This window comes from Stigmatopora argus, chromosome 16 (genome assembly GCF_051989625.1).
Source record: "Stigmatopora argus isolate UIUO_Sarg chromosome 16, RoL_Sarg_1.0, whole genome shotgun sequence".
Lineage (NCBI taxonomy): Eukaryota > Metazoa > Chordata > Actinopteri > Syngnathiformes > Syngnathidae > Stigmatopora > Stigmatopora argus.
The window spans coordinates 6,972,522-7,000,122 of NC_135402.1; the positions used below are offsets into that span (position 1 = coordinate 6,972,522).

General features: G+C 39.8%; 1 protein-coding gene across 7 annotated transcripts; it reads right to left on the minus strand.

Moving 5' to 3' along the window:
• LOC144090627 (glutamate receptor ionotropic, NMDA 1) lies at positions 1 to 27,421 on the minus strand. Of its 7 annotated transcripts, none has more exons than XM_077622289.1 (22): positions 26,756 to 27,420; positions 23,423 to 23,557; positions 22,305 to 22,481; positions 18,759 to 18,821; positions 17,887 to 17,984; positions 16,966 to 17,087; positions 15,874 to 16,048; positions 15,027 to 15,171; positions 13,957 to 14,043; positions 13,540 to 13,675; positions 13,150 to 13,277; positions 12,636 to 12,800; positions 12,129 to 12,247; positions 11,722 to 11,834; positions 10,776 to 10,924; positions 10,393 to 10,550; positions 9,719 to 9,880; positions 9,287 to 9,396; positions 8,828 to 8,973; positions 5,256 to 5,282; positions 4,525 to 4,635; positions 1 to 1,924 (listed from the first exon to the last, which is right to left on the minus strand). In XM_077622289.1, the coding sequence occupies exons 1-22, from the start codon at positions 27,005 to 27,007 to the stop codon at positions 1,856 to 1,858; spliced, it is 2,847 nt and encodes a 948-aa protein (XP_077478415.1). In that variant the 5' UTR covers positions 27,008 to 27,420; the 3' UTR covers positions 1 to 1,855. The 7 variants fall into 7 exon arrangements, with proteins under 7 accessions (XP_077478415.1, XP_077478414.1, XP_077478416.1 ...); XM_077622288.1 differs by having other exon boundaries at positions 13,150 to 13,275; positions 13,526 to 13,675; XM_077622290.1 differs by lacking the exon at positions 18,759 to 18,821 and having other exon boundaries at positions 13,150 to 13,275; positions 13,526 to 13,675; positions 26,756 to 27,421.
• Positions 27,422 to 27,601: the final 180 nt, after the last annotated feature.

Genomic DNA, 27,601 nt, shown 5'->3' on the forward strand with positions numbered 1-27,601 from the left:
TTTTTGACTTGCAAGTGTATTTTATTTACAATTCTATAAACAAAAATTTTCAAAGATTTAAGAAATCAAAGGGCTTTTCATTATATATTAAGCATCTGTGCATGCCTTAAATGGGCTTGCATGTACTGAAAATCAAAGCATTCAATTCAATGTATACATGGATGTGTCTGTACATATGCACGTGTATGTGTGTGAGAGATATACTGAATTATTAAAAGACATTCTCAGCAACGATCGTAACAAACACAAACACACACACACACACACACACACACACGCGCGCACACATGCATACACACACACACACACACACACACACACACAAACACACTGCAGTCAGTCAGTTCCTATCATTACCAAAGCAGACTCTATTAACGTTTCATTCCATTGAAGTTCCTCACTCAGTTTAAATCTATACAGTGGCAATAAATGTAAGAAACACATAAAACAAAAGTAACACTATTGTCATTGTTGATAACTTGTCAGCATGCAGGCCAGAGCAAACTGTTAAAAGGTCAGGTTTGGCACCATGTGATTGTGCAAAATCAATTTTTCAGATTGAGTGAAATTCTCTTCCACAATGCAAAATCCACCAGACTAAATAAATAAATACATAAACACTTCAAGTGATTTCTAGGAGTTACACTTTGAGCGTATTCACAACAATTTGGGGGTACCCTCTCAGTGTAAAGTGCTATGTGGGCAGTGGTTTCTCATCTCCAGAAATTGGGAAAAGGTCTGTTTTTTGCATCCAACCAAAGCTTGCGAACTTAGCAATGCTTCAAATTCACTCAGGATCCTTCATGAAAAAGTTTCCGGGCAACAAACTCTGCCACGAGGAAGGTTTTTCACCAAAGATTGAGTGCTGGTTGGCAGAAAAACATGGCCTTTTGATGCAACCCTTTAGAGACTGGAAAAGAGAGAGACTGCAGCAGGAGAGAGGGAGGCAGAGGGCAGCCCCAAACGTAACATGGCTTTCAGCTTAAAAAATATCATTAGTTTGCTGTTTCAGACGTTAAAGTAAATGCGTTCTTCTCTAGAACATCTAATAAAGCTTCATTGATTCATGTTTTGTTTGGGAATTCATGCCATAATTCAGGGGGGTAAAAAAAACATGCATTTGGCATTTTAGTGAAAAACTAAAGAGAAAGAGATACAATTTACAGTCAGAACTAAACCTGTCAACATATAAATAACTAATGAGCAGTGACATTCAAATACAAATAGATCATATACAAACACATGCTTTTGTAAGTAATCCTATTCTTTTCTTTGCAGTCTCAGTGCTTAACAATGTCATAAATATCATCTAAACTGTATTAAATTAGATACAAGAATCTAAAAAAAATCTTCTAAAGATGCACATAGACCAGGTTTTCTTGACATATAGTATTGCAGGACTGTGCGATAAAAACTAAATAGTACAGTGATTTATGAGCTCTACTTGATAGTGATATGTTACAGTACTGTCTTTAAAACTCTCTTATTCATTATTGTAATTAAATGGCACCAGAAAGGCAGTTAGGAAATTGGTTATCTAAGTAAATACGGTACGTTGGCAAAATGACGGAAAAGGTTAAATACGTAGGTAGTAATATGCAAACGGGGGGAAAAAAATCTATAGGATATTCAGATGGCACTGTGCATGCTGGAGGATTTTACAAATGTCTATTTGTATAGTCAGGTAATCCTTAAAGGTGCAAGTTAAGTAATCTCAGCCACGTTCTCAACTCCTTGACAAGCTCCACTGGTTGGTGGTGAAAGGATGAAGGTCCTCCCATGTCACCTTCCTCTTTTTGTTTCCTCTCTCCTTGGGCTGCAAGAGCGATGGGGACGGCACAGAGGGTCACACTCTCTACACCACAGTGCTGACAGATGGGTCAGACAAATTGAGTTGCCCCGTGATGTCAGTGGGTGGGAATTGCTGCAGAGGTGGAGAGAAAATATGGGGAGAACAAGTATCGCTGTTATTTTCTGTCAAAATGATGCAACATTCTTGTGGAGGGGTGGTGTAATATTCCCTACAATTTTAACGCGGTTAATCACTGTAACAAGGTTTTCTAATCCTACTCAAGATGATTAATTTTGCTCTTGAGTTAATGTGCCTGATGGGGGTCGGTGGGGAGAGGTTGTTTTGTGCAGCCCAATTCATTCATTATTTTTCCTCTGGAGATGAATTACTCAGAATTGGAGGAGTCCTTCTTTTCCAGTCTTGTGTACCTATGTATTCTCTCATTTGTCAAGACAGGAGGAGGACATTTTATTTTGGCCTGATTTCAGAGTGCTGCTGTGTCGCGCCGTCAAGTTTCTCTTGCGCGGGGTCACTCAAAGTAGAGTGCAGTCAATTATAGAGAAGAGCCGCTTCTTTACATGCAGATTTTTAGTTGCTATGGTAACAAGGATTTTGCCGGATAGATTTTTTTCTTCAGAATGGGGTCCCTCATAGCTTTTCTATCTCTGAATAGTTAACGGAATTGAACCGACTGCTATGAAATAACGCAAACTTAAACAATTAACAGGAATTAATGTTTAGTATAGAATAAGGATAGTAAGACTAAAGAACATGTATTTATTCACATTCTTAAAGACTAAAAGGAAAGAGTCAAAATGAGATTTTTTAAAGCGATAAACTGATATGACACTTTGCAATGTCATGTGGAATGTCTTTCTTTGTAGTCCTTTGACATGCAAATAAACAATGGATGTTGAAAAATCTAATTCTCTTTCTAATGCTTATTTTACTGCGACCAATGGATAGCTTGTTTGGTAAAATTTTTAGAATGAACAAAAAAAATGCAATCTGAGTTTACATTTACATTAAAGTTGACATTAAATTAAACTATTACTTATTGATGTTAAGGTGGAGTCAATTATTTGTGAAAGTTACATTCAAGTTTTCTTTAACAGTTTTTTTCTAGCACATAGACTAGTCTTAGATGACATGTTTTAAAGATTGTGTTCTGTTTTTCAGTTAAGTTCAGTCAACTACTTCTTTCAAACCCATTCTGATAAGAAAAATACATGATCCTCCAGAACGGATGCCCCCATCCTCTCATTAGCTTGACCTTCAAGTTTCAGTTTATTAAGACTTGTGAATGCTTCAAACGCCACCTAACAGTGGCCTCTACTGGGGTCAAATAGAGCACCGTTATAAGCAAGGTCACAAGCAAACTAATACTACTAGTCTAAAAGCCATTTCCTGAAAACAGCCATGATATCGCGACACATCACTGTTTTCTAATGCCACAACATCTACGACAGTTTGCATGCTTTGCAGAAGGAGAAAGGAGCAGTGTTGCATGTGGGTGACGGACACTGACACTAAAGTCCACTGATATCATTCATGTAAAAAGAAGAACATTTATATAAAATCAAAAATAAAGGTCAAAGACTGAGGATGGTAACTATTTTGGTCCCATCTTGTTTTTACTCTAAAAGCTGTTTTACTTTGAGCTTTTTCTCCTAAACTTCAGCACCGAAAAGGTAAAGCAGCCATAATTAAATTGTCAATCCCACTCCTCTTCAATTCAATTTTCGAATAAGAGAACTTTCTTCAATAAAGATATATAAAGATGACAACAACAACAAGAGAGCGAGACAATATTATATAAACACGCACACTAATAGACTCCAGTGGGAAATTAATACTAAAATGTGTCAACAAAGATTTAAAAGGAATGAAGATGAAATAAAATCAGTTAACGTTTGCATCATAGGAAAGTCAGCATCCTGTTGACCTCACACAGTGTATGAGAGTCGAGAAAAAGAAGTCCTCAGCACTACTCTGAAAAGGTCACAGGCAATTCACAAAAAAGGACACTGAAAAATCAACAATAATTATAAAAGCAAAATATGACAGAACAAAAAAAAAGAAAGAAAATTGATTTGAATATAAATCCACGAGCAATCCTGGAATAGACGGGTAAAACCTTGTTAGAACTGTTCTCAGCAGGCTCGTCCGTCAACCTTGAAAATAGATTGTTGGAAAAAATCGACAAAACAAAACAAAAACAAAAATCGGTATAGCATTGCGGGACTTTCGCAAAGAAAATATGAACACATCAAATATGAAGCTGCGGAAATCACTGCTCACAAACAATTAAAACACATTGACGGGAACGCACCACAACATGTTCAAGGACCAAACATTTTGCAGATTCCACAACCAAACCAGCAGCCCAAGACATTGCACCATTGGCAGCTTTTTTAAAAAAGAATTACCCCCCACCCTCCTCAAAAGACCTTCCGTGGTAAAGTAACGCCTTTCCTAAATCAAAAGCATGACCTAACCTGGCCTGCACTGAAGCATTTCAGCCTGGCAAGGCGCAATAGATGCTTGATGGTGGATTAAATGTTGAAGTGACAGACGCGTGGTAAGCGGCAGCTGAGCCGTGTGGATATGGATGAGTGGAGCATGGGACGCTCTAATGGTTGAATATGAAGACGTGGGAAGAGAGGACAGAGAAAAAGAAAATAGAGAGGGAAGAATAAGTAAGGGAAGATGTTTCTCCTTGATCTTCTTACCGTGTCTTTGGAGGACCTACGTCTCTTGATGCTGGAGGCCAGGTTGGTACTGATGGACCTAAAAGAGGCTTTCTGTTTGGGGTCGGGTTCTGCTCTACCACTTTTTCTATCCTAAAATGAATATATGTAGAAACATTATTCATGTTCTATGGCTGGGGAGATACCCTTGCTTTCACTTCCCTCTCCCATTCCCAGCCACTCCAGTAATAAACTACACGCGTTCAGGTAAAATTTGATGAGAGCAAAGAGGGAGGTAACTAGGGCTTGGGTGGTGAAAGTGGGAAGCTTTAACTGTATTCCTATGAGGGCACTCATAAATTTATGCAAGCTGTCACACAGGTAGCACAAAGATGGTACGGTACTCCAATCGTTGGGTTCCTCGAAATGCATTAGAATGAGTGATGGGTAGTAAAGATGCCAGTGAGCGTGATACCATGTTTCACTAATTAGACTACCCTAAATATTTCCAACTACTATATCCTGAACACATACTTTAGAGTGCTGACTGCCTTTTATCAACAATACCCATACTCATTATTAGCAGTCACCAGTATGCCAAAAAGAAACTTAATTTTGCCAACGTGCAGCCTACATACAAAGCAGAAAAAGATTTGTTTTTCTTCGTTTTTTAAATTCCGATTCATCACCTTCTGAGTGCCCCTCAGAGCTACTCTCATCTCAACAATTTGGTGTTTGCGTGCATACAAAAACTCATATTAAGGAATTCTTACATCCTGAGTCTCTAGAGGGGGAGATGGCTGCATAGGGGAAGAAAAGAAAAATCAAATAAATGTCCATCCATGTGATCGTTTTTGTGAAAGAATATCCTTATGCATAAGCCAAGGGTTCAGGAATAGGGAAATACCTTGAAAAAAAGCTACTAGCAAAGCAAACATCCACATTCAAAGCCAGGCAAATATAAAAAAGTCAAGCTACAAATAGGGTTAGTGGATATCCACTCAAATGCATAAGGAAGAGGGATACAAAAGCAACCGTAACGGAAGCCCATTTAAAGACATTATACCATAGAGAGTATAATGGAAATTCACCTCACACATAAGGGAATGAAATGGACGGGAATGCATCATATTTTAAATTAAAACAAAAAAAAGCAGACTCTGTCCAAATGCTAATATGTGAAAGGAAAATACTACTTAATTAATTTTGTATAAAGTAAAAAAATGAGGGGGAAGTCGAGAGAATGGTAAGTGGGAGCGGGGAAGCGGGCGCTAGTTAGGGCAGTGTGATGTGAATTTCATCATGCTAGGACATTTTATGATATGCTACGAAGATGGCAAAACATAGTATAAAGAAACACAAAAACAAACAACAAATTCAGAATCGCCATCACTGGCCCCGTAGTACAATCTTTTTCATAGGGTCATGTGTCGCACTTTTTAAAGGGCATAATTTGTGCCATCCAACACGTCCCTCTCAACCCCCTGATGGCATGGGATCAGGTGGTGAGCAGGCATCAATCGGTAGGCATGGATGGCATGATGAAAGCTGGCAGAAGGAGTGACTTGAATTTAATTAAGAATAACATGACTCTCCTGTTGGAAGATGACATCTCGTGTTAGTTTGTAATGAAGGTCAGGAAAACACAAAACGCTACAAACGGTATCTCTCTTTGGGGTAAAAAATAAAAAAATACAATAAAATCAATTATAAAGAAATATTTTCTTCTTTTTGAACCCCATGTGTTCCTTTTGTGGCCATAGAGGGAAATGCAGGATCGTCATTTTCGTGTTCATCACCACAACATCAAAACTGATTACATTAAAAGGTTGCTTGCACTGGTTATTTTTATATGAAGAAGGTTTGTTAAGACAGCGCACTTCTGACTAATTCATTTGAAACGGAAACGCTTCTAGGCATAATTTGTAGCTAAGTCATGCAAGCCTGTGTGTTGGGATGATACTAAAGAATGAAAAAAAAATATTACCGGTATAACTGCATGAAAGACATTATTTTATTTGTTTAACACTAGACCGACCGCCCATGTTTTTTTACACCCATTTGAATTCTATTAAGAACGAACAACCATTTGCCATGTTTTATATGTAGCAGTTAGTCAAGTGAATAAATAAATGTAAAAGGAGTAATTTAGTATTGCAGGGATAAAAAGCATTGCTACAAGGCCGATGACACACAGCAGTGTGTTGAAATAGGTTTCAGCTGCCCAAAAAAAAGGGTATCGGGGGCGACGCTAGGAATTGTGATGTCAACAGCTTTATGCACCAAAGCATCTGCTTTTACTGCAGATGAATTCTGATAAATAATGATTTTTGACAGCATGTACATGGACAGACATATGCACTGTACACTGTCATCAGAATACCTGAAACCTCAACAGTGTCATCCCAAATATACACTTTTCATGAGCCTCATTTGTGCATATTAAAATCATATCATAAGATCTTAAAAAAATATTGTGCTAAAGCTCGAAATAACTTTCTTGTAACAAATTTTCATTAGTCAGAAGTGCATATTTTCCCTGGCTCCAACTTTTAGGTCCCAAGTATTAATGCAAGTTTGTGTCAGATGCCGAAATGATGTATCCTAAACAAATATTTACATCCAATTTTACAAATCAGCGGTCCAAAACCAGCATTAGGATTCCATGACTCTGGGCTCTGTACTGAGGAAAACGCACAGCAATGGTACATTTTCCATCATAATGGTTTCGTGTCCCACATAACCAAGTTGTCACTTTCAATTTGTCAAAAAATGATAACTGCGAGCAATCATATCAGCGCACCCAAACAGTATGAATAATGTCTGGCAGAGTACATATTGGATTAAACTCAACTTCCGTGGTCTCAAAGCACTCCTTGCATGAGATCTCATTATAGCGGTTGATGGCACAGTGAAGATTGGGTATATCTTTAGCTCTAAGGCTCAAGTGATGGTTAATGAGCAAAGATAAGCGTGCTTGAGCCATCTTTGTTTAGCCTTGCAGAAAAATCGATGTGATCGTCGTTGACATTGATCTAAATTATGCTGGTCTACTCACAGTTAAGTGTGCCCCTCTCCTCTCTCTATGATGCGGCAACCCTATCCCTGCCCGAGCCCTACCCAGCATGCAATCGCCTGCTTTACACATCCACAGAGTGTACAGCCAAGTCAAGACACTCACAACAAATACGTACGCGCTGTACAGAGGTCAGCAAGACGGTCGACAAGGTCAGAAAGACGTTGGTTTGCTGACAGGCACTTGTGATTTTATACTGTACCGTATGGCTAGCGTTTTGCCTGAGTTACTAACCAGCCGTCACTTTCACTTGATACAATTTTGTGATGATGAAAGTAATAATTATTCCTCTTGTTAAAGTATTAAGACAGCCACCATAATGAAGAAGTTTATCTTCAATCCTCTTTGCATATTATTTTTTAAACACAATTATAATGTGTTTGCACACAACCCCAGTATCGCTGTCCGTATAGCACTATCCATCCAAGAAATAATTTGCCGAAGCTGTGTGCTCTCGCGGGTATAATTTTTTACTCATGCCGACATAAAAAAGGAGTGCTTTTCACCCTTCCCAAGATGTTAATAGACATCCTTAATTGCATGCAATCTTGCTACTACTGTGAATTTGAATTAGCTTATCACTAGTAGATGTCCAATCAATTTGAAGTGGATGAAATGGATTGGACCTCTTGCGCTGTCTGTGGTAGCCACTGATTTAAGCAATGTCTGACAAAGGCATGATTGGATTACTTTACATTCAATGCGTAATTTAGTGATTTACTACTAAAAGAAAAATAAATACATTTTGTATTTTTTTACCAAAAATGTGTTACCAGTACAGACCACAAAATTGTTTCGGTGCAACGCTGGTTCTTGTGGGACTTCACACTTGTATTAAAACCTGCGTGCAATTCAGTGGTTTAAATAGACGGGCAAAGACAATTTACAGTAGAATATGTGAGAAAATGCATACATAATAATTTGGAACTCCTTGTTTGTAATCCTAATTCAGGACATGTATTACTAATTCACGCTTGTATTACTTATACTACTGAATGATAAACATCTGCCTGATGACATCATACGCTTACATTACAGTCTTTTTTTGTTTTCTCCTGCTTGTCAGCACGTTCGACAAAATCTTGTCGGTTTGCAGTTGTTGTAGATGGCCACTGTGTGGGATTCACTGATGATTTGTGTTTGAAGACGTTCATATTTTTCATCAATATTTATGCGAACACATGGACATAACATGATAGGCACAGTTTTGTAAGTGTCCCTCCGGCCAGGCCTTTTCACTTGCATTAGAGTAAAGGAAAACATTCTTACCTGCAGGTTCTTCCTCCAAACATTAACGGCCGCAAAGGCGAGCTGCATCTGCTTCCTGCGGGCGTCTTTATGGCGCTTGTAGGCTATTTCAATGAAAATGAGGAAGATCCCTGCTGCTATGCCACCAGCCACAAGCATGAAGACCCCTGTACGGAGGGAACAGGCGAAAAAAGTTACTAACTGTCGATCTTAAACATATACACTTCTCCCACTGAGCATGCACTTTGTGTACAGAGTCACGCTCAGTGGTTGCTGCAGGTCTTTAAAAACCAGCTCCGACAAACAACTCATCCATAACATTACGACTATAAAGCCACAAGACAGGACTGGACATTTAATTACTACTATTTGTATTATCTTTTGGGGTAAAGGTATTGGACAAAAAAGTGCTACAGTAACTTACCACTGCAGTTTTTGTCCAATCACTTTTAACACTTTTCTCTGCCTTAAGGACCATACCTGCCATGTTTTCAAAGGTGAGTGTGGCTGGGGCATTGCTCCTTGAGTCACACTCCTGGTATCTCACCCAGGTTTTATCTAGATCTTCCATGAAGCCGTTCTCATGAGAACTGCAAAGGGTCAGACATGGTGGGGAGAGAGGTGACAAAGTTAACGCACGGTGCTAATATTGAGATGCGAGAGTCGCTTGTACCCTGGTCGGAACGTTTACGGGACAGACAGGGACGGAAACTCAGACAGACAGACAGACAGACAGACAGACAGAAAGACAGACAGCCAGTGAGGGAAGGAAAGGGGAGCTACAGTAAATCGAGATGTAACATAAGGCAATGGCTAAAAATGGTCAAAACATGACCATGAAATCATATAGATAAGAAAACAAAGAAAATAAAAAAACAATTGACGAATAATGCACCTTCGGCTGGGACAGACCTGAGAATGGCCAGGGACACATTCTGTTTCCAGGGGCTGTCCTTGCGCATGCCTATGCCAAAGCCCGAACGGAAAAACAGCTCTCCCGTGGTCACCAGGTCGCACTTCTGCGAGGCTTCAAACTCCAGCACCGCAGAGTCCCAGATGAAAGCATGCAGCTTGCTGTGGGGGAGTGGGAGGCAGGAGGAGGAGGAGGAGGAGGGAGCAAGGACGGAGGAAGGGAGGAGTGGAAGGAGGGGTTACGGTGCAACAGTACAATGAACTACATACACATTCACAGTCAACGACCCTCTCGCTCTCGCACGCCATATCTTCAGTATCATTCAACGTTTACCGGTAATCAGTAATCAGGTTAAATGCACCTCCCCCCCATCTCATGGATGTTCGTCTGGTTACCACCTGAAAAAGTGTGCTCCTCTGCTAAACGTTAGCTCCGCCTCACTCTGTATAGTTGTTTCATTCACACCCGACCCCCCTGGGCCTGTTCACTACTGAGCCATGGGCCGGGATCAGACGGATGACTGCAGTAAGTCCGACAGCTTCCATCTGATCCACAGGTCCATGTGTCCCATCCCTCCTCCCCGTATCCCCGCTGACCTGACCTGACCGGGGCAGCATTGACTTTGTGCTTGACAGGTTGAGCAGCCAGCCAACCCGATCTGGCCGAGACTCACTTGTCACGAACAGCCTGGATGGCCTCGGCGGCACTCTCATAGTTGTGCTTCTCCATGTGGCGGTACATGGTGCTAAGCTCCACCTGCCGCCGGAAGTAGATGTCCACGGAACTCTGCTTCACCGTGGCGTAGATGAACTTGTCGGATGGGTTTCTGAGCTGGAGAGAACATTGGTCGCAATTTCACAAAAGTGCACATTTTTGGGCCAAATATATTCTGATTGTAGACTTGTATGTTAATGTCCACAGGAGATCTACTAAGAAATATGAAGTTCCTCATTATTGATTTCACAGAAGACGATGTTTCAAGCCACGGCAGAGGCATGCGTTCTAGTTAACAAAGCAGTGTGTGATGAAGTTTGACAGTTAGACATCAGCATGTACCCTTGGGTCATTGATGCCGGTGATGCGCTCCTCAGGCCGGTCCAGCACCAGGAAGGCAGCCAAGTTGGCAGTATAGGAGGCCACAATGATCATGGCAAAACCAGCCCACACCATACCAAGGATTCTCGCTGAGAAGCTCCGAGGTGCACCTGCAAGCAAAATAAAAACCATCATTGTCATTATCCAAATACCAGAACAAAGACTATAGCTGTATAATACATTGAGAAGAAATAGAATACACTAATATCCACTGAAGGTCTGGGAAAAACAACATGAATTAAAACTATAATAAGACAAAGCTTTTTGTACATCAATTGCAATGTTGTTTTTGAAGAAAGGCTCCATATCTGTGGCAAGTTAAAGTGTTCCATGACCAAAGAGACATAATACATATTTTTAATGCCTTTATTTTGACATTGACATGCCCTACTTTTATAGACTGCCCCCATCTGATGCTATGGTATTTTTGGCCAGAACGACCAAGTAAAAGGGTATCCTTGCGAACACGAAAGATAGGACAAGACCCTGTTTGACTGCATATTTTGATTATCAAGTGTAACTTTCCTCCCATCATGAAGAGAGGATGCACCATGAGCGGCACTAACAAACCGGCAGCTGATAAAAGCAGTGTAAATAAGCCAGCCTAGCCTATTGGGACAAGGCAGTCAGCAGTTTTCAGTTCAAAATGAAATGAAATAAAATGAAATGACCTCGTCTAAAACGCACATTCACTTGTGCTAGTCAAGTCCGTAGTGGGACCTTTAACATTAGGTGTTATTTTAGGTTTATAAAAACAACTCAACAATCTTGGGAAGACTTCATGGCATCGGAGTAGAGAGTTTTAAAAATTCACTGAAAGACAAAGATAATGTTTGCCTTTGAAATTTCAAGGTGTATGTAAACTACACAGTGCCAAAAACTATAGATTTCATATCATGCTGGTCACCTTCTCCAATTCCAGAGTTCAGCAACACTCCCCAGGAGAACCACATGGCAGATGACAAGGTGAGGGCATCCTCTTCTTCCTCCTCACTATTTACTTTAAATCTTCCAAATGGGCTGCAGGAGAAAATTGGAAAGGGTTGCATGAGACTGAGTCAGCAATCGCAGACAATGCGCTTGAGCAAACTCTGGCAGCCTGAGGGAATGGGAAGGAACTGAACATGAGCAAGCCAAGCCAGAAAGAAGACAGACAAAGAATGCAGCACAAAGATAGATACGTAGCAGTGGAATGGTTTGCGTCAATCTTCGCCTCCATTTGCCTCCTTATCTAAATCGAGTGGGAGACCTGCGAGGATTAGTAAAGGATTCATGCACGGCGCCCACACTCCCGAACACACTTTCCCCGTGTACCTGAACCGGTCTAGTAGGTAAAGCATCACCGCCACCACATGCACCGAAAGACCCACCAACAGCCACAGAGTACTTTGAAATGGCTGCATGAACGAGTCCAGTGTACTGCGAGGGATTTCCTAAAAACACAAATGTTAATAATAACTTCAACGTCAACAATGCCATTATTGGTCAAATTTCTTTTGCGTTGTGAAACTACACAACTACAATTACCTATTCTTTTTTGCTAGTCAATTATCAATTTAAGATCATTAAAAGCAACAATAACAAGAACAATCAATTAAATATAGGGTACAGGGTGACACAAAAAAAACGAAACTTTTTAACAATCTAATAAAACAAAGAATGGTGAAAGAAACTAATTTTGTTTATTGTAAATGAACTTTTTTTGTGAATTTTCCTTCACTTGAAATACTGTCCTTCAGATGCCATCTTCCTATACAAATGTATTCTAAAAAAGCTGCTGAGTTTACTTTAGTTGAGAGCCTAACAAATTGACGAACTTACCTTTTTAACAAGGATGGTAAGACCTTGATATTTGAAGGGTTTTGAAAACTCAATGTACTGGGCTCGTTCGTTGTTAATAGTCAATGGGGCAACAATCATGTCGGCCAAGCCCCCCAGGAGCTCTCCCATCATGCCATTCCACTCCTTCTTGTTGCTGTTGTTCACCTGGAGTGTCATAAATATAAATTAATGCTGTAAATAAAGTGTATTCCAAGGAAAATTCTGTAAATGGTTTACAATATAATTGTCAAGAAGCGTATTCATAGAAATCAATGACCTGCAACCTCCATTGGAGATGCCTTCTTGCATCACAAAATGTTATCATTTAGGTCAAAAATCTGGCATTAGACAGTCTACAATATAAATGATAAATCACCGCACTATTGCTTGGTTTGTTATGTGATTTAATTTTCATGAATGGCGCCAAATGCTCAAAAAATTAGCAGTAGAGAGTAATTTACAATTAAATATCGAATGACAAACATGTCCTTTAGTAAAGTTGAGCTAAACCAACCCGCTCTTGAGTTCCAAATTTCCCATCAGCCACCAGATGAACCTCGTATGTAAAGTTCATGGTCATAGCCAGCTTGATCAGAAGATCAATGCAGAATCCATAACAACACTGCGGAACAATTGGGCGCCCTGTAACCAAACCAGAAAAGGTTGCGAATTACAATCTACCCCATTTTATTTTCCTATTTTAATTCCTTGTACGTTGCACGTACATTGGACTATTGCATCAAATGCTTCTTATGCAGATCACATGCTCACACACAGTCACTCTGAATGGCACACTCAGCTACATGCATACATATATAGATACCTACTGCATATATATGTATGCATCTCCAGTAGATGTTTGTGCATAGAAAGCACATTGATATAAACGTCCCTGATGTGTTACCTGGGATGGTCTCATTGGGCCCAGTGCAGATAACCTTTTTAATTAAGACTCCATTTAACGTGATTTCCTCCTTGCATGTCCCATCTGGCATGGTGGGTTTCACGTACACAAATGGCTCCTGGTGGATTGTCACTATCTAAAACAAATGGGACAATATCTGTGGATCAAATCGTTTCAGCTTTGTTCAACCTTTGGGACCGACAGAGAAAAATGGAAAACGGATGCCCAGATGGAAGCTCAGGAAGCAGATGCGAGAACATACAGACAAAGAAGGTGTTTGAAGATCTTATTTGAAAGACACGTTTGATATGTTGCAGCGGCTCAGATGGAGACGGCGGCCTCTTTTCTCTCTGCGCACTGACTGACATGATTATGGTTAATACTTGATATGAGTAGATGTGAATATCACCACCTTACCTTTAATCGTGTAGACATCTGGAAGCCCTGTGGTTTTTCTGTCTCCCCACCAGGCCAGATAATCTTCCGCTGATTGTTCATTACCACCTACAGGAAGGAAAAGCATACCCAGATGCAGTGAGTAATGAGCTGAAGCTTTTTTCATCCAATCACTGCTCTTTTGTTATTTAGGCTAGGCCATTTAACTTTGACATCAATTCAATGCTATTGACGTTGCTAGATGTTCAATCCAGTTTGACTCGGAAGAGCTTCTTTTGTCCCTCCATGTCAAAATGGATTGGATGTCTAGCATCGTCAATGGCAGCCAATGTTTAATTTATGAAATAACGTTAAAGTACCCTATTTTCCGCACTATAAGGCGTAACTAAAAGGCTTCCATTTTCTCAAAAGCCAACCATGCACCCTTTATATGGATCAATATGGATTAATCATTGTATGAAATTACCTTTAGCACAGCTCCATCTAGTTTATTTATAACACAACCCCTATCCACTACTACTATTACAACTACTACAGGTCCATCTACTGCATGTACAACACAATCCCCTTCTACTACCACCACTACCGTACTACTACTGCATCTTATTATCCGGTGCGCCTTATATATGAAACTAATTTCAAGATAAGCCATTCAATGAAGGTGAGCCTTGTAGTGCATAAAATACGGTACATTGGGAAGATTGTTGATGAGTTTCCTTGGTTTTCGGGTTGTAATGGGTCATCTGACAGCGTTGCGGTGTAGTCAAAATAAAAATAGCTCATTTTTAAAGCAACTCTATCTGTTTGCCATCAGCAATGGCAGCCAATGACTATTCATTTTTAAGCTAATCACGAGTCTGCCAACGCAGCATTTCATCCAATGTCGTGACTGCTCCAGGGTGAACACAAGTGTCACTTGTCTACTGCTTCCTTTTTGCTGAGCACAGCTTAATAAAATGAAGCCCCAGTTTTCAGGGGGGGATACCATTATTTATTTTAAAGGCGCAGCAATGAATCTTGAACTGATGACAACTACAGGTGGTAGAAATTCAAACCAACACTGTCTATATTTGCAGTGGTTGTCTAATTACCTGGGTCCCATTGTAAACGCCCACTTGAATGAGTCGACTCTTCTGATAGTTGAGAATGCTGTAGTGGGCGTACTTCCTGTCGCCGTCATCATTGAACTCCACACGGCCAGTGAGCCCCTCCGGGTACTTTGAGGACATGAGTACCCTGTGGCAGATGAATGAGTATAATTACATCCTATTTGCATTAAGTAGGCAGTGGGTGTGAGTTCTACCATAAAATTATGTGCTGTGTCTGAGTACTTTCTGTTCTTTTGGGGGTTTTTTGTGTACCAGCTGAAGGTCAGCTTGTGCTTCCTCTGACGAAATATCTTGTGTAATCTTTCAATTTTAATTCAAATTGGTTTATGTATCATTATAAAGTATGCATGTATGGGTACATTTATGTAAACTATACATCAAGAAATAAAATATCTATATGAGTTTGATAAAAAGTGGAAAAGATGAGCAAAAAAGTATTTTGTCTTTTCTTTTTAACAAAGAATTCAGTTGAGTTTTAGTTCTAATTTTAACTTTCTTACTCAGTCTTTCCAAACTGTATTTCCTACTTTGACTGCAGAAGATTTTAAACACAGTAATTGAGCTTGAATCTTATTTCTAAGGTTGGCCGGTACCATGTCTTTTCCCATTTCACAGTTTTACATCCGTTTGGTACAAAATCTCAGCAATTTGAATGCATCTCCACGTTTTATTTCATATATTTGTTCATTCTTCTCTCTAACTTAATTTGAATGTTAATGAGTAAGATATTTGTATTAGCCTTACACATTGTCAATAATAATTTGAAATCTATAGTGACAATTTCAAACTACAAACAAACAACATGACAGTTGCATAAATGTAAGTAGACCTTTTGAAGAGAGGCCCTGTTTTCCAGATGTTCGTGTTGCCCACACATCCTCTCGGCGGCTCCGTGATATTTTCTTTCTCAAAGAGCTCCTGGACAGACTGGGCCACCACTGCCACTGCATCATTGATATGAGCTGACTCGTTCTTCCCGTTAATGAGCTGCAGGCCAATTAAACCTATGACCGATCCAACAGAAAATGCACAATTACTCATCTGAGAAAAGAGCTATTTCTTAGGATCCTTTTGCAATGCTCAACGTGGGCCAAAACTTATAGGGACTCTAGTTTAGACATCCTGAGTAAAGGTAGTACATCAGTAGTAGCAGTCTCTATTTGCCCTGCCTGGCGATAATCATCAGGCAGGGCAACATTTATAAACTTAACGTATTTGTTGCGTTTAAGCTACTGATGACCTTTCAGAGAATGTTTAAAGAGACCCTTGAAGTTGGATTTTATTTATCATTTTCTGTTATGTATGTCAGGCAAGCTATTCCTTGTGTTAAAGAAAATCATTGTCAAGAATCCAACTTCAGCTAAGTTTTCTGATTGCAACCAGGTCCCAACGACTTCTCTAGGAAGCCGTAGTGGAAGTGGAGACAATGACAGCACGCACAAAAAAGGGGATTAATGATTCCTGGGAAGGGGTTTTAATGTATAAGGGTGACTGGGCGGGACCAAGTTGGTGATCACAAAGTGATACGATGTAGTGAGAGGAACTGAAAAAAAAATGAGAACAAGAAAGGCTTTTGTATCTTACCATTCTACCAGTTGAAAAACTCTTCCTTAATAGTTCATTAGAAACCAGGACATTAATATGGCAGAATAGCACAATGAATAGCCAGGAAACACACATTTCAACTGAAGAAAACAAGGAGTACTAAACACAACACATTTAAACCTTTAAACACACAGTGCTTAAACGTTTAAACGCTTAACCGTCACACCACACACATTGGTTCCATGGTGAAATCATGTACAGTAACATATTCGTTGTTAATCTCGCTTATCCTACGTTTATTGCGATTGGCCTATTGGGTTACGCCAGCGGAAAATGTGGGTATTTGCCACAGGTCTCTGCCGGGTGGTGAACGTACCGTCTGGCGCCTCGCTCAGCGCTTTACCCGACATCTCCCGCTCGCCCACCAGCCAAACGTAGCCTGAGCCTGTCATGTTGAGGAAGCGGGCGGCCTTGTAGACAGCAGCGGCATCTTCCTCACTGTCACAATAGGAAAAAGACACAATCATGCAAATGAGTTGGAAAAGCGTGCATTGCTCACACTCCCGTGAGTCACTTCCTGTAGATTTTTGCTCGCTTCTTGTTCATTTGAGGGCATTCTATGGTTGTTCCATTCTTAACTCATTGGCTACCATTGCAAAATGAACATTCACAGCCAATCCTCCCAGTTTAAATCAATGGGATGTCTATCATTAACATTGGTGGGCGATCAGTTACCTCTGGGTCACTTCCTCCCTTTTAGGATGCTTACACTTCAATTCTTGTTGGTTTTGAGCCTTTTCTGGGTCACTTTCTATTGATTTTGGTCATTTATTGTTGTTTTTGGGACACTATCAGAGGATTTGGGGGCCTTTCTGAATTGTTTGACTCGCTTACACTTCAATTATTGTTGACTTGGAGCCTTTTCTGGGTCACTTTCTATTGATTTTGGTCATTTATTGTTGTTTTTGGGACACTATCAGAGGATTTGGGTGCCTTCCTGGATTGTTTGACTTGCTTTCTGTTAATTCTGGGGCAATTTGAGAACATTTTTCTGTCCAGAATTGAGATTTTTGAATGGATTGAATGGAAATGTGTTTGCGGGAGTTTAGTGTTCCACTGGGGCAATTGAAAATGTATGATGTGTGTGTTTTTTTTTGTCAAATTACGGTGAAATTTTACATTTCTTCCAAAAACGGTTTTAGAACTCTTGTGCACCACCTTGGTGTTGCTAATTTTTTGATCTGCGGAATACAAGAGTTGGACAAAAACTATATTGTTTGGGCGCAATATTGCTCACCTGGCAGAAAGGATGATAACTCGGGCCTCCAGTTCTTTGGCCTCCAGCAGCAGGGCCGTTAAGTTAGTCTCCTGGCTGAACTGGAGAACTTTCTCTGCCTGTGATCGAATAAGAAAGGTCAAGCCAGCTATTTTCCACTCCTTTAGACACCATGATGCCTCTTTACCTGTTTGCTTCGAGCTTGGCTGATTATATTTTGTTAAAGGGGTACAGAGGTTGAAAACATAAAGAGAGAAAAACGATCCAATGGGGTTCCGGCTGACTTTTTAAAAATAATTAAAACCTTGAAGGGATAAGAAGTTTTGCATTTGGTGTTTACATGCAAACTGAGGATTTTCAAGGCTTCAAAAAAGGTCGTGCAAGTGTTAGGTAGGGTAAGAAAAAAGGTCAATGCAACCAGTAACTAAAAACGGGTGAAGGAGGTGAGAGTCATTTTGCCTCAAGAACAACAAAAAGTAGCTGCTGAAAAGTAAGGAAAAAAATAGCATCCGTGAAACCGGTTGGTCCCACATTGCAGATTGTCCACAAAGAAAAAAAGGCTTGCAAACTCTTTCGTGTGAGAGTGCGAGTTCAGACGACATGCAATCTTTGTTTCTTTTTTTATTTTATTGAAAATGAAAATGATTAAAGCCAGGTCGCTGATCACTGATGTTTTTTTTTCTTGCTGAAAATTAAACATTTCTCATAGCAAAACCATTCGGCACGTAAACGACATGGGAATTTCTCAAATTAAAAATTAAAGAAAACACGTGCTACCAAGGAGGTGGAGGGGAGGGGCATTTCTGGGTCGGCCGATGACCGGTTTGGGCTGGTTTTCTAGTTGCTACGTTTGGAAAGTTGGTGGGCGGCGTGCATTGACCATGCAAATATACCTTGGGTCCTCGCTTGTTGTCATAGGACAGTTGATCGAGGTTTTCATAGTTCCTTTTTTTATTCTGATGAGTAATGTGCACAGAGAAAATATGCAGACACAGAAAAATATTATAAACACTTGAAAATGGAGGGCAGCAAAGCAATCCAAGAAATCTCCACTTGTGCTTCAAATTGGGATCTTTAAATGTGAGGCTTGCAAAGACATCGAGAATGCTGAGAAATAAAAATCCACAATGAATAATCTTCCAGCAAGGAAAATTCAGCTAATCTTAATTACCATACTTTCCTTACTCTAAGGTGCAACTGAAAGACTTTTCTCAAAAGTAGTGCGCCTTATAAGCCGATATGCAGTATACATATATGGATCAATATTGCTTAACCATTGTATGAAATTCCATTTAGGACAGCTCCATCTAGTTGATGCATAACACAACCCCAACTACTACTCCTACTATTACTACTACTACTACATCTCTACTACTACTGTGTCTTATAATCCGTTTGATTCTAGAGAATGTCTAGGTACCAATTTGCAATACAAGACTCCTTATAACAATTATCTCAAAGTATGGAACCATTATCAACACATATGGCAAAAAAAAAATCTATATTATTCCATGATACAACTATATTAAAGAGAAAATATATTTATAAATGGAGAAATGTTTCATTTTTCCACCATAGTGACAATCTGTCAAAAATGTTGTCCCCCTCACAGACTCGGGAAAATAATTCAATGCAAAGTTTTCCTAAAAAAATATTTGCAATTGGAACCAATAAATGAACATATTTTTTAACACATTGCCGGGATGTACATTGAAATGAATCAGGAAGTTGGCCAAAAGTAGCCCATTTACCGTTTAGTATTTAAATTGCGAGGATTGGATAGTTAATATAAATTACAAAAAATACAAATAATCAAAAATAGCTGCTCTAACAAAGGGTTAAAGGGCTTGATTTTTAAATAGCTGGCCACCATAATGGCTCTGAAATAAGACAACCCACAAATAGATGCGCTTCAAACTGGATCAGCTAATGGACACAAGAATGGACTAAAATGCAAACTTGAAAATATAGCCCTCCAACAACCCCAACGTGAAAATTCAAACAAGGAGATGACAAGATGATCTCCATGAAATTTAATACAACAAAACAATCTTTAATACCCAGACGGCAAAGTCTCTATTTCCTGCCTTGCCGCATCTAGCATCACCATCAAACTGCTTTCCCGGGCTGCAGCGGCCTAATTAGTGTCACATTCTGATCTGCATTACTGCCTCTCTGCAGTTTACCCACAGTGTGAAGTGCACACACAGCAGATCATACTTGGCCAACAAAACAAGCAAGGCTGGAAGGGATATAGCTGCCTTTTAAATATTCCTTAGGTAATCACAAAAGAAAGAATGGGGCAGAGGTTCAGTATACAAAATGTTGGACGGACTAAGCCTTGTGACGGCTGTGGGAAAATCTTGCCTGCCTGCTGCAGGGTGGGTTTTTTCAAACCTAATAGAAAATGTGGGTTTCACCCTTGCAAGTCCCTGTTTATTAGTACAATAAATGACAGCAAAATTTACACATACAGAAGGGTTTTTGTTTGTCTGTTGTTGTTTTTTTTATATTATTTTAAATAATACAATGAAATCGCTTACAATAAATGCTTTTGGGTATTTTTCTGACATCTCCAAATGTTTACTGCTCACATTTATTTGGGATCTATACCACAAGGAACCACTTTTACCTCAAAGAAGAAAAAAAATCTACTGGTATTTTCCATTCCACTACAGGTATACGCAGGTTTACGCGCTTACCAAAACATTACTTTACTGGCTTTGCAACTGATATTCTGAATTAGAGTTAGTAGGTTAAATATAACGTGTATTTTGTATATTATTCCTGTAGGTTACAACACAGTTAAATCTAATTTACACCATAAACATACATAGTGTTTCATACATCCTTTAAATTTTGCTCATAATAGTGCATTGATAATCAAATCCAAATGGTCAGTGCTGTAATTTTTCCAAAAGGCAACAGTAATTCAAAAACAAAAAATCAATTACTTACTATAAATGGATTGTTAAAGCTAATGTATAAATTGTGTGTCTTCATTCCCAGGGGATGCTGCAATATTAAAATGGCTTGAATGATTTACAAATGACATTTGAATCATAGTTGAGTGCTTAAGCATTTATCGCAAAGCGCATCTCTCCACTTAGCACATTTTGGCACTATTCCACAAGAAAAAAATGGTGTTTGTCCTTTTTTTTCCCTAGGAGTATTTTTTCTGACTGTTCTATTTTTGTATCCACATTCTGACATTCATATTTTATGTTGCTTTAGTCACTTTTGCGCTCCTCGACTAAGTCCAACTTGACTAAAACCTCTCTGGTGGTGTCGGTGATCCTCCAGTCACTAAATGACCTCGCTCATGACCCGCTACATTGCTAAAAATAGTGCCAATTTACTGCATCAGTGCAGTGATTAATCAGAATATTCCTCTTTTAATTAGAGCATAACGACATTGGGTGACAGTCTAAATAAAGTACAATTTAACATCACATAAAACAGTCAAAGCTCAAGTCATCCAAGAACTTTTTTATAGCAATATATCTCTGTCATCACGCTTATTTTCAGCTCCAGACGCTACACAGAAATCTGCATTGTCACGCAAATGTTTGCCGTGCACACATTCTTCCTCAGAATGCAAGATGTGAGCTTGCTGATTTGAAATGTCAGTAGCCTCGTTTAAAAAGTCTCTGTAGCAGAAAGCACCAACGTTGAAAAAGCCTTTGTGTTAATCACTGTTGATCCAGGTCAATTATTTCAACAGCTTTCCCGCGAATTGCCTCAAGTGAAGACGTCATATTGGCCATGTCTTTGCCTTCTCATTTAATTAAAGCTCTGAATCGGTACTCATTTCACTCTGAAACACAATTACAGCAAAGAGATCCTCCAGAGAGGCACAATGAAAATGTGAAGAAAAAAAAGATACCCGTGGGTAATTCCATCTTCTTAAATAGACGAGGAAGATGCTTTTCTTCGCTTCCACGAGCACCCTTTCACAACATTACAGGTCAAGTGAGATTTTCTTGATTTAAGATCAGCCTTTCAGTGGCCCACATCCACAGCTCCGAGGCACACTTAGAGCTCTGCTGTCTCACGATATCAAAAATCATTCAGTGGGCTAAAATACAAACATTTCAAGACGAGACCATTTGAACCAAGACCTCCAAAACAATCCATGACTTCCGTCCACGATGGTTTGCAGAGCCCCACATCAAAGTCCTCTATTTGGCTCCCAATGTTGATAGACATGGGATAATTTCGGACTATGGTGAAAAGCAACGTGAAGATGAGCAAATAAACGCACAAACTTTTGTCAAAGTGGACCACATTAGACGCTGTTGATGTCTATTGAGTGTTAGCAAACGCTTACACAATGGTGAGAAAGATGTGGCCACGTAACAGACAGCGAAACAGCTACATACAAACTGCGGGAGATGAGAAGAAGGGCGCTGACCATCCGAGGGGACGGAGCGTCTCACCTTGGTTTCTCTTTCCTCCAGGAGCGTCTCCAGCCTCTTCTGAGCCGCCCGACCCTCGTGGTCATCGCTCACAATCAGGATGATATGGTTCCAGTTGAACTCGCGCATCAGGTCAAACCACACGTGCGCTTGGTGCGAGTAGGGCGGGACAGTTCGCAGAAAGGACAGATGGATACTCTGCGTGCAATCAGATATGAAAGGCGATGACTTTTTTTCTTGGGATGTAATCAAATGCAGTGATCCATGTGCCTACTTTAATTGTCCTATATTTAATTTACGAGCTTAAACTTTAAAATGTACATGTTAAACAGTCTCCTTTATTAGTGTAAATAGTGAGACAGTTAGAGATAAACTAAAAATAGAAAATAAACTAAGATAAATCCATCAGCCGGAGGACAAAATATAATAATCTTGGTTTTGTGTCCATTGAGTCAATCATTTTAATATGGCACTTGAATTTTTATTTATGGGATCTCTTTAAAATTTAATTGATAGTGGTGTGTGATTCATTAAATTATAATTCAGGTCAAAGCCATTATTGAAGGAGTTCTTATAATGTCAAGCTTTGAACACACTCAATCATCCATCCTGTAATGGACAGTGATGGGCCATTTAATCTTGGAAGCTTTTGAAATCCACCCTGGGGACTTGCGGACTCTTTCCTTCTTCACAGTCTGAATGTCAATTAGGCTGTGTTCAGACTTATGGTCCATATCAGATTCCTCCTCAAATCTGGTTTTTAGGGCTGACTGTTCACACTCTTTTTAGCAATAGAATCCAAATTGGATCTGAGCTTGTTCACACTGGGACACATTGTTGACCCATTTGAAAATTCGCTATAGAAACGACAGCATCATCCAGCGCCGAGTGAAAATCAAACCCATTTTAGCTGTTCAGACTGAGAAGCATCTTGTCTATAATCAGATGTGAAACTACCGCCCGTATATGGTTTGAATGCAGATCGCAAAAAGTGACTGTTCAGACTACAAATAGCCATCCAGTTTCAATCGGTATGGGATAAAAATCCAATTTAAGTGATGTATTGCTAAGGTCGTTTTAGTGCCGTATTGGTACCAATACTAATGTCAATGACATCATTTTATTAAGGTCAAACATACCTTATCTGAGTAAATTGACATGCGAGTGGTGAGCCCCACCACCGGAATACGGTAGAAGCCAGCAGTGTAGGAGACCGGTGTTGGAGTCAGGTGGTCATTGGACTGAGGTGGATGGCTCACAAGAATGGCGTAGACCTTCAATGACACAACACATTGCACAAAAACTCAAAAACCTACTTTGACATGTTTATTCTTAGTTTTAAAAAATTCTCCTCCCAAAAATGTGACATATACTCCAGTGCGATTACTTTACTTATAATTTGCCTCTACAATGTGCATTATTTAGCTGGTCCAACTTATAGTCCGCAAAATATGGTACTTGTTTTGATCCAATCCCGTGTGATTACATTCTATTTTGTTTATTTAATAATACATTTAGCATTTGATTTGATTTTACACTGTGCAGATTCAATACACAAAACCCCACAACATAACTGAGTCTTCAATATTTTAAAGTAGGGACAGAGGATATTTTGGGGGGTTTAATAAACGTATGCAAACACTGTCAAAGGCTCAATACTAAATGGATGATTGAGATCAAGGGGGCCAAAATACTGTGAATTGGGCGTGAAAATATAATGTTTTACTTGACATTCTTGACTGCAGTAACCACTAGGTGCACTGACGAGATTACATTTTAATGTGATGATAAACTGGGACTGAACTGTGATTTTGCAGAAAATTTAGAGAAGCATTTATCATGTCAGTATGCTCATCTGTCATGACTAAACGTTGTGTGCATCCAGTTCCTTAGATGCATTTTGAGCTTGCTTACATCAGTTAAAAATCCACATATGACATATTTTCTTGCATTATTTTACAACCAATCTTAACCGTTGCTAATTAGCAGTGCTATTTTTTCTTATGACTATGCTACTTAATTCTTATGAGGGCACAAGCATGTCAGTCAAGGTTTGGTTGGGGATAATGTAGTTTTTTTTCCTGTGTTAAATCCACTTCAATGTGATGGACAGGAGTTAACAGTAAACATAAACAAGTACACCATTAAAAATACTACAATAAAATGTTTCAGTCATGACACGTTTAATGAAGACGTAGTAGTTTTACAATCACTAATTATTACATTTGTAATAAAACCCTACATTATAAGGTCGCTGTTGTGATTGACCTCATTAAAGTTTATTTTTGTGTTCTTTTTTTATGAATTGCCCTACAGTTCACTGATATTAATAGAAGACGGCTGGGGGAAAAGAATCCCATATCTCTTTATTCCTTCATTGTGTGGGCCAATAGCTGTATCTTAATCCAATCCAATTGTTTGAGACTAATACCCATACAAAGACCACCAGCAACACCGCCAGAAAACTAATCTAACTGGTTTTGTTCGATAAAATTCATTGTAATTGCAGAGGAAGAGCAATGATTTAGCCATGCGTGTGCGGCTCTGGATTATTGGATGGGAGAGCCCGTATGTTTGGGTCAAAAATGAGAGTTACCATCCAAGGACCGCTCGCGGGCATCTACTCCTCCATCTGTCACAGACTTTCCCTCTCAGTGACCGTTATCGCCCGCAAGCCAAATTCGGAGGATTAAAACTTTCATTGACTTTGACTGAAATAAGCCCAGCGTATGCGTTTGAAATTGCATAAATATTGGAAAAGCACACAGTTTGTCCTTCATTCGATCGCATGCGATGAGTGGGCATATGCTAGATGAATTGACTCGACAGTATCATTCGCCCAGCCTCTATAAATGAGACTCAATGCACTGGCACGGGACTGAGGACTTAGAAGAGTGGCATTTTTATAAATTATTATTATTACATAAGGCCTAATTAACGTTGGAGGAGGCTGAGTGATTTCACGCCTCGACGTGCCATGATGTAAGGTTTTCAAAAGCCGTGTTGAGTATTACAAGAGCATATGGGTAAAGGTGTAAAAGTCCTCAAGGAACATTATACTTACCATGCATTACTTATGGAATGTTGCTTTCATCTGTACTACGTTTTAAAGATAATAGTTATTCAAAAATACATGGTTGGTGTTATAAAACCAGATTACTAGTGACAATACTAAATATCAAACAGATTTTATTAAGATGAAAGGAGCCACCCATGAATGTCATGAGTACTATCCTTACCAGAGAATACAGAGACTGCCTGTAATAGTCAAAGGCAGATTTCCCATTTTCACTCCTCAGTGGATTTCATTGCACTTCACTAGATCTGCAGCTGTGTGTTCTAAAATGTACATTTGCCCCGTCATCCGCGATATCGCACTGAATCAAAGCCGATTGGCTGTGGGGGGAGTTCGTTGTGTTGGACTGTAAAATGTATTTTTGGTTTGTGTTACATTTTGAATAGATGCCAAATTGGCCAAATGGCGCTTCTTCCACAGTGCAATCTTTTTAGTTTTTCAGTGCAGCTGGAAAAAATCCAAGTGGATGTGTGGTTTAATGGTGCACCAAGGAATGTTTAAGGAGCAAGCGTACAGTCGATGTGCACAGTGACCTGAATGGACAATCTGCATTAAACTTTCATACCACATAGGAGCTTTATATTTACCTTTGTGCTAATGGCATTTTGCCAAGAATGCACTACTTTTATCATGCATTCAGTGAGATGATTTCTCATATATCAAGCAATTTAGTTCAAATCGTCAGTGTTTCTGAATTGGTTGGAAGAAACATGGTTGCAATTACAGCAAGACCTGCCAAATACATATATGAAAAAGTTTATAGTGTAGGAATAAAAATACAAATATGGACTGGGGGTGTAAAAAGGGAATAGCAATAGGAGAATATTTCACTTCCCATTGGTTGGCAGTGTCTACCTTCAGGAATGAAATAATTATTCAAAGAGGGGTTTAAAAGTCCAAATAATATTAATTAGAGTTAGTGAATTTTAATTGGTGTTAGTGAATTTTGATCAAACGTTGTGATTAAAGTTGTTTTTTAGCACTTATCATTTCGTAATATGTATTCAGTGGGTGGTTGCATGCCAAAGTTATACAGCCTCAGTGTGGTTCGATTGTATTTAATCTTGCTGTTATTTACAAGAGATTATGCTTTTAATACTTTTGTGTAGGAATTATGATTTTATTTTTTGAATGGCTGTATGTCACGTACAATTTGCAGGCCACCATTCTGTGTTCAACATTATCATAGTGGGATAGGCTTCAGACATCGAAACAGATGGAAGATTTTATATATGAAATCTGCCGAGTTCAAATATGGTGATATAACCATGGCAACTGAGTGAAAATGGGTAAGACTGGCAGAGACTGCAGGGGAGGAAAAAAACTTTTCATTTTAAAGACCTGCTCACAGTTTCTTCTCAGGAAAATTTAAATCAAATTGCCCAGCTTTCCATACCTGACTGGAGATGAGGTCCTCACAAACTGACAAAGCCATCTGGATGGCATTGGGCTTGTGCGTGACGGAGATGGCCGTGAGCTTGAATTTGTCCCGTCCGTAGACTTGGTTGGCTTGAGTCACCGCATCTTTGAAGACCTGCTCGTACCTCTTCTGGCTCAGGACGGCTCCGATGTTGACAATTTTCGGTTCGCAGCCGGCCCGCGCGCACGAGCACCAGACGAGCACCGCCAGCAGAAAAAGCCGCATCATTTGCGCCAGCAGCCCGGTCCCACGCGCTGCTCTCCCCCCGGTGCAAGCGGCTCGGCTTGAGCGACTTCTGGACGGCAGGGCGACTCGGGCGGTCGGTTGCAGGAACGGCGTGAGTGGGCGGTGTGAACGGGGAGCGATGAAGGGAGGGTGGCCCAAAAATAAAAAACGAGTGGGTAGACTGGTGAAGCTGCAATTTTATCGGCAATGCGGAGGGCTGAGCACGATCATCTTAAAGGAATATTGTGAGGAAACGTCTTGCATCTTGAAAAAGGGTCCTCGTCCACGGCATCTGCAGTTTGTGGATAGATAGATGGATAGATAATAGCACGGTGGGGCTGATCACGCCGAATTCAGCACCCGGCTAAGCGGCCGCTGTCCTTGGTGCTGAAAGCTGTGCACGCGCGCTTCAGTGGTACTGCGCGCTCTCGCCATGCATTACCCACTCTGGGGATTTTTTTCCTTCTTTATATTTGAAATTTGCACTTTTTTTAAAAGGCATAATTTAAATGTCATGGAATTAATTAAAACTGACCTTTCAGAAAATTAAATTTTTGCCCACTTTTTATGCATGACATTGTTCTAAATTAGTATGTG

Bases quoted from the DNA above. Each gene is read 5' to 3' on its own strand.
- LOC144090627 (XM_077622288.1), bottom strand. From the start codon at position 27,007: ATGATGCGGCTTTTTCTGCTGGCGGTGCTCGTCTGGTGCTCGTGCGCG. The intron at 14,044-15,026 runs GTAATTAGACAA...TCCTTCCTGTAG, and splicing joins GCGTTTACAATGGGACCCAG to GTGGTAATGAACAATCAGCG. The intron at 9,397-9,718 runs GTCTGTCCCAGC...GACCCTTTGCAG, and splicing joins GTGTCCCTGGCCATTCTCAG to TTCTCATGAGAACGGCTTCA.